At 39.9% G+C, this 10,716-nt stretch overlaps 1 protein-coding gene across 4 annotated transcripts; it reads left to right on the forward strand.

The window, feature by feature from the left end:
* Positions 1-160: 160 nt before the first annotated feature.
* On the forward strand, positions 161-9,183 carry LOC143470424 (UV radiation resistance-associated gene protein-like). Of its 4 annotated transcripts, none has more exons than XM_076968552.1 (16): positions 161-1,062; positions 2,199-2,310; positions 3,689-3,833; positions 4,095-4,187; positions 4,272-4,369; positions 5,268-5,434; positions 5,518-5,623; positions 5,715-5,841; positions 6,561-6,753; positions 6,824-6,900; positions 6,977-7,142; positions 7,202-7,384; positions 7,441-7,532; positions 7,884-7,990; positions 8,048-8,200; positions 8,265-9,183. In XM_076968552.1, the coding sequence occupies exons 2-16, from the start codon at positions 2,254-2,256 to the stop codon at positions 8,688-8,690; spliced, it is 2,190 nt and encodes a 729-aa protein (XP_076824667.1). In that variant the 5' UTR covers positions 161-1,062; positions 2,199-2,253; the 3' UTR covers positions 8,691-9,183. The 4 variants fall into 4 exon arrangements, with proteins under 4 accessions (XP_076824667.1, XP_076824668.1, XP_076824669.1 ...); XM_076968553.1 differs by having other exon boundaries at positions 161-868; XM_076968554.1 differs by lacking the exon at positions 161-1,062 and having other exon boundaries at positions 2,220-2,310; positions 3,667-3,833.
* The last annotated feature ends 1,533 nt before the right edge of the window (positions 9,184-10,716 follow it).

Consider the following 10,716-nt stretch of genomic DNA (forward strand, 5'->3'; position numbering starts at 1 on the left):
AGTAAGTCACAAAGACAGTCTTTCACATCAAACATTCTAATCAAAAAATTTCAACACTTTCCACATTTTAAGATTAATTTAAATCAGTTTACTGAAAACATTCTAAAACAAAAAACATATAGCGACTTAAATATGATCTTTATGGAGTTTCTGCCGCAAAGCAAACGTTTTTCTTTTGGTATGGATGTGTTCTCTTCTCGCAGTCAGCTGATTTTCCAGGCAATTAAGCACAGCGGGGGTGCGGCGTAACAAAGAAAAACGTCGAGAAATGTATCACTTGTAGAAATACTTAATTTACACGAAATGCACTTTCTTTAGTATTACAATTATGATGTATACAGGAAGCCAGATGTTTTTGCTACAAACCTGTCAAAATCCGATCAGTTTACGACGTATAGTTTTCGAGTTATTAACGATTGAAAATGTGTGTGCGGGGTCGGCCAAGCCTAGTTTTTTTTTAAATTCGCGAGCCTGGTTAGGATAGGGTTAAAGGTAGTGTGACAACCAAACCACGTGACTCTGTGTCACGTCATAGCCTACGTGCAGAAAAACATCTGCATCAGAAATGATAATGTGAAGACCTTGATTGAACTGGTTCGGAAATTGGAAAACAAATACGTCAGAGGTCAAACTTGGCCAGGATGATGCAACTTTTGAAGAAAAACAACGAACGGACAAAAAAAAGATTTATGCTAAAAAAGGGGATGGTTTGGTTGCGAGTCTAAGAGAGTTGATGGGGATACAGTAAAACGAGTGCATTAAAACGTGATTACCTGAATTACATTTGTTGGGCGACTGAAGGCTATAATAAAAGTGTATTTTGTTGCTGCCGGGGTATTCATTATTTTTGCAGGCGATTTATCAATAGGTAAGTGTACGTTAAATAACATTTACGTATTGATGTAAACCGAAAAAATCAAACTTCACGGTCAGAAGTGAGAGGGACTCGTATGCTAACCAAGACGATAGCTAAGTCAAATACAGCTATCCATTGTGACGAAACCTAAAGCGTCATAGTAGAATACGATAATAGACGCATCTTTTCACTTCACTCACGCACGTGTATGTAAAGTTATTAATAGCAAATTTTTGTGTTTTGTTTTCGTGTTTTTATATTGAGATTATATATTTTTATATTGTTATATTCTTTTGTTTATACTAAGATTTTACAGTTTAAGTGTGTCACTAACGATTTATATACTTGTGGTTTGAGTGTCTATTTAAGTGATCGTTTGTTGTACGTCATTTTTGCATTATTCACTTGCTAGTTTTTACTTCGTTGGTTTCTGTAAGACATGCGTTATATTCCTGGGTAAAACATTTATTGATTGTCTACAGTTTTGTGGGAAGGAGGAGAGTGTTACACTTGTTTTTGCCCTGTATCTGTTACGTTTCTCCCTTGCGGCCGATTGCGCGTTTCCGTGGTTAATTAACCATCAATTGTCCTCGCTCATATTCTAACAATTATCGCCAGTGTACGCGGTCATTATGACAGATATGTTTGTTGTGTAATACTTCACACAAGTAATACACAAGCGAATTAAAATTTGTCATAAGCTTACACCACCATGATATTTTTGCAAATTGCCGGTAGCCTAGCAATCTAGGCCAATATCAGCAAGTAAAACATTTTCTATTGAAGAACATTTTAAACTTCAAGAAACTCGGTCAAAAAAAAACTATTTCCCACAGCTTATCGCCAGAAACATCCTACCATTTGCACCAACTGATACCCTAAGGGCGGTTCCACTATCTAGATTCTAGGCTATTTAAACGTTAAACACCCTTTAAATACGCAATTGAGCTTTAGGAATAATGCTTAGCATCGTCTGCGTCATAAAAACGTCTTTCCATTTTATTACTATTTGCCAATCTCACATAATCTTTTCATATGTTGCATTCCACACATATGCGCAAGAGCGTTTCTGGTCGCATATGTTGACAAAATGGCAGACCCATACTGGCTTCACTTCTTAAAGCACAAGCGCAAGGTAGTTGGATATCTAGTTATTATATATAAGATATCTATGGTTAGTAGCAGCTGCGCAAAGTGCGGCACAGACGGGCGGTCTCACAGCGGCTGCGTGAGATGTTTACAATTCCGCATTCGCGTTGCATATAATCACCGTTTTGCTAGCGTAGCCCTAGCAGCTATAGCCTGAATTTTTTTGGTTTGTTATTTTGGCATTTTATTGTAGGTGAACTTTAAGGAGCTAATTAAGAATGAGTTAAGCGATGATTGGATGAAATAATATGAAGCAAGAAAACGAGGACACAGAACTACAAATCCAGCCTGTTGTACTTCAACAGGTAAAATTTTTCTGCTAATTTTTATCTGGGTTGTGGTTCTTATATGGTTTTTGTAAGCCCCAATTCGATGTGACGTTGTACATTCCTTTAAACTGTAGTGGAAAGTATGGCACCTGCACAACGAAATTCATCAACGTGCCATACCGGTACATCTTCACACCGATTTATAACACAGTAATAAACAAGGAAAACCTGATTGCTTGAACTCCAATTTATTATGAATAGACAAAGGATTGAGGCTAAGGTGCACACCATCAAACCAAAATTTGCATCATTGCGCGCACTATTTTTCATCAAAAACAGCCGTACTTTCTTGTCAGGCCTTTAAACCAACTTGGTTGACTAGGAATCTCATAGTTTCTGTGTTATCTCATTTGTGATTAGAAATATTGCTTTAGGTAGGTTGGGAATAATTTTGCTTTGGTGAGATTTTTATTTTCTTCTTGACCATGAATAATTAAATATATAAATGGCATTCTGAATTTGATTCTTAAAATTATATTAAGTGTGTGTATCCAGTTTGTTAATTAAAACATATATTAACAACTGTCATGTTTCCTGAGCATAGCAAAAGCTGTTTTAGAAACTCACATAACCATGAAAGCGCTGATACTTCTGTGATATGACTAGTTAGCATGAAACTCTTTGTTTTTTGTTGCTTTTGTTGTTGTTGCATCAAATCAAAGTTAGAAGAAGTTGATCCCACTTATCAAAGTGACAGTTTGAATCAGTAAGAGCAAGGCTTTGATTTGAACACTTTCAAGTTTTGTACCTATATTGTTCGGCAAGGTATGACAACTCATAATCCGCTACCATAGACATCAGGTTTAAAAAAAATTTTGCTTTTGCAACAATGCCACAACAGTTGTTTGACACTTTTTGCCGGCGCCAAGTTGTGTTTGACTGTGTTCGGTGGTTGTAGTGGTTTTGTCCAACTTCACACTTTTGCTAAAAGTTTCTAAAAATTGCGCAAAATGATCTTATTATCTTGCGTCAGAACATAGATATCTGCTTGACACTGTAAAGTGATGTTGTTTATTTCTGCCAGTGCTCACATAATGCGCTCTATGCAAAGTGCCTACTCCTGTTCAGTGCTTTTGGCGAAAGTGAACAGTTCAACTTTTGGGCAAGAACCAAACCGTATTGTTAAGCAAAAAGAAGTAATAAAAGTGCATACTGTAGGAAAATGCTGAAAGGCAAACTCGCTAACCAAACATCGAGCAAAGAGTGGAGTAACCAGTGCAGGGATTGTGCAAAGACTTTTCTCTGTCCGTGATAAACATTCTGGTACTGTGCCAGTTGACATATTTTGCTGGAAATATTTTGTTATAAATATGATCATTGCTATGGCGATAGATTGATGAGTAAATCCTTTCAGCGTCGCATTCGACACATCTCATCGATATGCGCAAGGAACCTTACAATTGCCCCTTCGTCGCCGAATGAGTCACATGATACACCACACGAGGGCCCGCTTCTATATTTCACGCTCCACACAAGTGATACCACATCTGGGGGGAAAGGTAAAAGGAAAATATTAATTAGTTGAAATTGTGTTTTCTTGTGCAACATTCGTGCCAAGCCTTTAAGTTTCAGAACATTGTTTTGATTGGAAGAGGAAGACAGTTAAGTTGAACCTACTCACCATCTCCGTGTTGATTAAATTGTATTTGGTGATTCATCACAAGCACACAACAACATGTGCTGCAGTTTATTGAGCTATATGTGCTTTTTATACGCCCATGATGGGAAATGATTTTCATTGATGTATGATTTAATTTCAGAGGAGATATTTAAGAGCGAAAAGGTTAACTACAGCGCCAATCCAACGTGGCCCAGTTTCAGCGCTCGTTCTGTCAAGTTCTCTCATCTGACAAGTGAGTATCAAATAGAGCTCCGCGGTTGCATATGGTCAGCTAGGACATGTTTCTTGCATGTGGTCAGCTAGGATGTCTTTGCAGGTTTTACAGTTCGTTTATGGATCGGCAACGAAGGAACCTACATGCCAGCTCTGCAGTGGGAAATATTCCTTCACCAGCTTCACTGCATAGGACAAACAGTAAGTTACCGGTGACGTCACACCCTCGATGATGTCACACCATCGATGATGTAATGCCATGTTATTATTGTTGTTGATATCAGACTCTTTGAGCACTTGCTACAACCGCAGCAATTTTAAATGCTATGAAAGCTACAAACATCATTGTTATAGAACAAGGGTTGGCAACCTACGGGCCGGATCCGGCCCGCCATGCGAAATCGTCCGGCCCGAGACATATTAATTAGTTATCACAATAATACGGCCCGCCCTTTCTTATTGAGTTTCAAACTGCAGCGTTAGCACTGTTTGAAAAAATTGTAGTATTGTTACGCCATAAGTACGTCGTACTAGTCTAATGTTACGCCATAAAACTGGTGCGAAGGCGGTAGACTAGTATCTCGTACTAAGTACGAGATTGTTTGTAGAGTAGACTAGACTAGTCGTTATAGATACAAAGAGAGATGCCATGTCACATTAATGCTGTGTTGTTGTAGTGTGAAAACATATATTTTGCTCTTTTTGTGATTGGTATGATTGAGATTGCAGCAATGTAGCGTAATATACTCAAGTGAGTGTGAATTATAGTATTAATGAAATTTCCGGCCCGACAAAGAGTTGTACACTCGACATTTGGCCCGTGACTAGCAAAAGGTTGCCGACCCCTGTTATAGAACAATGACCATAGTTGAAAACTCAGTTGCTTGGTTGTCAAACACGGCAGATTTCTTGTTGTTCTGGTAATCAAGTCTTGAGTGAAAAAGTGTGATGGCAGCATATTCCAACAAACGTGCAAAAGTTTTGTGGGGAGCGTGTAAAAGAGGCAATTTTAAACCTCGTTGTTGAAAAAATCTCCCCTCAACATAATCATATATAGTGCGGTGCTTGGGGGAGGTTAAGTTAATGTCATCTTGGTCAGCTTCATTCCGATATGATCACCTTCCACTCAAACGCTGTCGCTCTCACCCTGCATGGGTTGTACTACGCCCCGCCGACTTCCGTCACCACCAGCCCCAAGCTCACTATACTGCCACCTTGTGATGAGAAGGATGCAAAAAGCTCGTATCATGTCTTTGCTCTACGGAGGTAGGTGTTGTCTATGAATGACTGTACTTGTTGTGTCACAAAACTTCCGTATCATCTCACCGAGTCATTTGCTTCTTGCCCAGGATATTATCGTGCAGGGTGGCCACGTCTCAGTGCAGGAGGAATGTTGTTTCTGTTCGAAAGCTGATAAAAAATTTAATCATCCGCCGCAGGGAAACCTCACAACTGGTTCGTTCCTTCTGTGTATTGTCCGGATTAACTAAGAAGCTCCAGCCAGACTTTATTTGAACTTTGTAAGAAAATGAAATTAAATTTCCAGGAAGTGGAAGTGGAAGATCTTCAGGCGAGAGTAACTCATCTTCGGGATCTTCTTCAGCAGGAGAAGTTGCAACTTTCCAATGAGAGGGAGTTGGCCAGGAAAGCAAAGTGGAATCTCCAGCAGCAAGGTAGCTCATGTTTTTGCTTAAATATATGTTTTCAGTTAACACGCAGCTTATGACCTCAATGACCCTCTTTACATGTGCAAGCCTCGGTGAAGCGAAGCGTGGCACGCGAGGAAAAATTTCTGCTCACTTTGATACTTATTTACAAGAATTAAGTTCTGGCGGATTTGAAAGCGTGTCGAGGTGCAACCCCAACACAGTGCAGGCAACCGAAGCCTCAAATATGATACATTGCTAAAATTTTCAAACGTCAACGACTTTTTTTTTAATAAAGTCAGCTTTAGATCAGCAATATACCTCGAAATGAGTTCCTACAATGCGATAAAAAAGCGATAAGATAAATAGTTTAAGTGTTTTGGACATGCTAAAGTAATTTAGTGTTTAAAACTTCGCATGAATTCTCTATTTATGTTCTGTCTCTTTACTAACCAAATAAATTATCAATAGTTCGTGATATTGGGGTTTAAAAGTCGCAACCCTGTTTCCAAGCGAGTTACCCCACGTCATTTATGTGGGTCGAGTTGATGTGCTCAGAAAGACACAGGATTTTGCTTTTTTATAATTTTTGGAACCAAAGAAAAGCGAGTTAGCGACAACTCGCTTGAAGTCTCCATGTACAAAGGGTTACTGCAACAATAGGTTGGAATACTTAAGTTATTTTTGTCTTGGAAAAATTTAAACTGAAAGTCAAATAACACCGGATCAACTTGTACTCCAACTAGAGGCAGATCTGACGTCTCGGCAGGAGAACTTGAAACAGGACCGAAGTTCACACAGCGAGTCTTACAACTCCTACCTACTTGTGAAGGAGCACGCAGCACAAATTGCCAGTCAACTTGGTTTGAGGCGGCGCGATATTCTGTCAGAATTGTCTCATATTTTCCCGATATCATCCACGATGGACACCAATATCAAGTGAGATCAACTGCACCTTTGTGCTCTCTGCAAGTTCATCTTTTGCTAAACTTGTAGTTTGTTCATTAAGGTCCCAGAAGAGAGCACAGAGCTGTGAGGTCCACACGATTTGTGCGGTCAAGCTGCCCGACTCGGAGAACTTCAGTTGTAAGACGACAATCTTTTGATATTTACTTGTGAGTTGTGTCCCCAGTTTTAAATTCTCGTATTACTTTGGACTCAGCTAAAGAAGATTTACAAACATCTGTTGCCCTTGGTTACACGTGTCAGCTTCTGTCAATGATGTCACAATTCCTGCTTCTTCCTCTGCGATATCCAATTATTCTTAAGGGGTCCATGTCTAGCATCGTCGACCACGCCACGGATAAGCTCAGCGACAAAGAAAGATTGTGAGTCATGATGTAATATGTTTGATGATGTCATCACGAGCTGTAGAAACTGTTTATAGATTTCCAGTTCACGTGCGTGGGAGCAAGGACAGATTCCTGTTTGAGTACGGCGTCTTCCTCCTCAACAAAGATGTTGCTCAGCTTCGTTATTTCTGTGGACTCGGCACGCACGACTTGCGTCCGACTCTGCACAACATCAGGACTTTGCTTGAAGAGAGACTCGGAGCAAAATCAACTCTTGGGTAAGTTCGTGTGACTTCGACTCATGCATATCGGAATTTATTTGATGTCTGTGTAGGTACCACTCGCAGCCAATCGCGATTAATGACTTACGTCATTCAAGAGCACCAGCAAAAGAGATCAATTCACCGTATGCATCAGAGTGCCTAGGTATGTCATAGAGTTGTGATGGCTTGTCATATGAATCAGTGCACGTTGACCTCGTGATGCCTCATGAGAGCTTGTGTATGACCTTGACCCAAATCTGAGTTTGGTGAACAACTCTCAACTCAAGTCTCAAACTGCGCATTTTAACATGAAAAATAATGATTGTGCGGATGATTTTTTGCAGTAAGTTACTAAGTTTGTTTTTGATGCCAGCAGTCTGCTCTTTTCTCAAGTACCTACGCTGCAGACAGATGGTTTGCATCGGCACAACCCATTATTTGACCCTTGTTTGGGAACCACTGTCGTATATGGTTAATTTTTGAGTTTTGGTGTTGATAAAATTTTGACTTTTAGAGGAATTTGTTCCACCTCCAAGTTACGCACCAGAAGTTCAAATTGAAAAATCTCCGAGGAACGAAACCGAAAGTGAAATTGCCGCACCGATAAACAAACTAACCCAGGTTGTTGATTGGTGCAGATCGAGTGGTTAGCATGGACTGAATCGACTTCTTTTGCAGGTTGAATCGCGTAACAACGAACTTTCCCAACTGCGACATCAATTATTTGGGTCAAATTCCGAGAAGAAAGCCAAAGAGAGGAGGATTGTGGGAATGAATGATCAGCCAATGAGAAACGAAAAGGCCACTGATTCTAGAGACATCACACACATGGTGCGTCACAGAATACATGGAACAAATTTTAACACCAATTTATGCTGACTCACTTCGTTCACAGCCGAACATGCAGGAAGATTCTGCTGAGTCAGTGCGCACAACGCCATCTCATCATCGACGACTGACCGGGCTTGAAGAGATCGGAGAATCAAAGAAGAAGGAGATGAAGAAGAATCTCGCATCTGCTCGAGCTGAGCTCCTCGGCAGGAGCAGTGCACCTCGTTACCACGACAACCACAGGTGGAGAACCACGGAGGAGGGAGGTAGCCAGGGATCAGAGGGTTGTGAGGAGTATGTTGTGATCACCTCTGAGGATGAACACCAACATCCGACCTCATCATATCTAGACCAGGCTCCTCCTGATGAAGTGGAGGTGAATGGAATGACTGGTTGGGCAAGCAACCAACAAGATAAGAAAAAGGTCTTCATAATTGATCCCAATCAATCCGGAGTCACTGATGACGATGAAGAGATAGATTTGTGTTGATCTTAATATTATTGGTCCATGATAGATGTCTGTGATTCTGTATCGTAAACTGTTGATAGATTTTTTTGATTTCATAATCTCGAAGTGTGTAAATGGAAATTTATGATTTCTATGTCCAATAATATTTATTTGCCTCGCGCAGCTTCGTTTTATTAATTTTTTTCGTGCAATAAAGTTTTTGTTTTATTCCTCTTAAATTTTGGTTCGTCTTTCTTATAGTGATAGAACTATAGCGGTTGGATTAACTGTCAGTAGGTAACCCTATGACGTTTTAAAGTTGCCTAGTCCTATTTGACGTAATTATGATGTCACTATGAGTTTTTACGACTAAAGCAATGTCCACAAATCGTCACAATAGACAGCTGTCTTTGATTTGGCTGTCGGCTGATGAGTCTCTCTCTTCTGACCGTGAAATTTGATTGCTCCGTTTTATATCAACATGTGAATGCAATTTAACGCACATTTGCTTACCGATTAAATTGCCTGCAAAGAATTGAACACCACAGCAGCAAACAGAATACACTTTTATTTACAGCTTCCAGTCGCCATATACTATAATCGAGGTAATCAAGTTTGCCTTGAATGCACTCGGTACACTTGTATAAAATTAACTTTGCAGACTCGCAAATAATTTATTCCTTTCAGCATAAATCGTCTCTCTGATTGCTTAAGTTAGTTTTCCCGTTTCTCTTCCTGTTCTCTATTTTTGTTGTTGGTTCTTTTTTTTTAAAATGAAATGCATCGCTTATTTATATGGTTACGTAACTTCTTTGTAATGCATAAATCTTTCATCTGTTCGTTTCGTTGTTGACTTCGAACAGTCGCATCATCTTGGCTAATTTTCACCTCAGAATTCTGACGTAGGTGTTTTCCAAATTGTTGTACCAGTTCAATCGAGATAACGTCTTTTCTTTGTTTTTGATAACGAGGTTTTCACATGATCGTTTCCAATTCAGATGTTTTCCAAACGTAGGCTTATGACGTAGCACAGAGTCACGTGGTTATGGTTCGATTGTCACAACCCTAAGCCTAGATGGCTGTAGAATGTAGATAGATGGATTTACATGGCTGAAACTGGAAGTTGCCCGGACAGAGTTCTTACGAACTTGAATGACTTCAAAATCTATTTGCGCCAAACTTACGCCAGAGCTAAAACTTTGGAGAATATCGTTATTTTACGTAGCCTACTTTCCAACTGCTAGACCGGAGTCATTATTAATGCTGCTCTTAGGGCAGAAACAACAGCAACAGTGCAATGACAATCTTTAATATTTAATGTAGTGTGGTGACTTACATCGGTTTCGATTCTCTACATATACGTTGCACTAAGCGCATGTATTTATCACAACGGTCGCGTGTGTAGAATCGATTAAATATAAGTTACACTGCAGGGTACTCAACTAGTGCTCCAAATTCGGAGCTTTCGACCACTTAAACTGGACCTCAGACGTGTAAAGGTGATATCAATTTTACCATGTTTTTCATCTATATTGCGCACCAATGTTGACAAATAATAATGGTGCAGTGTTAAGTTAGGATCCGGGACTTTGAAGTTTATCGCAACTGGATGTTCACGAGTTTTGTGACGTATGGTATGATAATTTTTATCCTCGGACTGAGGAAAATCTTTGCACGAATTAAGCCCTGCGATGATTCCTCATCGCTCGAGCCCCGGTTGCCGAAGACAACCGGGGCAAAATGTGAACTGTCATTAATGAAAAACGCAATGAACCTTTTTTGCAAAAGGATGTGGTGCTCTGTCGCAACCTAGCGGTCAGGAAGATGAACGCTACAGGTCGTCCTTGTAACTAAAACATTGTCCAATGTTAATGCCATCTGTCCCATGTCCAGGATTTTTTTTAAGGTTTGGGTGACCGCTAAGTAGTTTTAAGAGACCGCAAGTGTTTCATTTAAATACCAAAAAATAGCCTGTAGTTGCAAGTCCAAATTTTGGGAAACCGCTGGAGAAATTTGGGGGACCGTTTCGGTCCCCCAAAACACCTTAAATAAACACTGCTCATGTCCA

The sequence above is a fragment of the Clavelina lepadiformis genome, chromosome 9 (assembly GCF_947623445.1).
Source record: "Clavelina lepadiformis chromosome 9, kaClaLepa1.1, whole genome shotgun sequence".
NCBI classification, from domain to species: Eukaryota; Metazoa; Chordata; class Ascidiacea; order Aplousobranchia; family Clavelinidae; genus Clavelina; species Clavelina lepadiformis.

Excerpts from the sequence above, each read along its gene's own strand:
- LOC143470424 (XM_076968552.1), top strand. The coding sequence starts at position 2,254 with ATGAAGCAAGAAAACGAGGACACAGAACTACAAATCCAGCCTGTTGTA. Across the intron at positions 5,435-5,517 it reads CATGTCTTTGCTCTACGGAG|GATATTATCGTGCAGGGTGG; the intron begins GTAGGTGTTGTC and ends CTTCTTGCCCAG. Across the intron at positions 5,624-5,714 it reads GCAGGGAAACCTCACAACTG|GAAGTGGAAGTGGAAGATCT; the intron begins GTTCGTTCCTTC and ends TTAAATTTCCAG.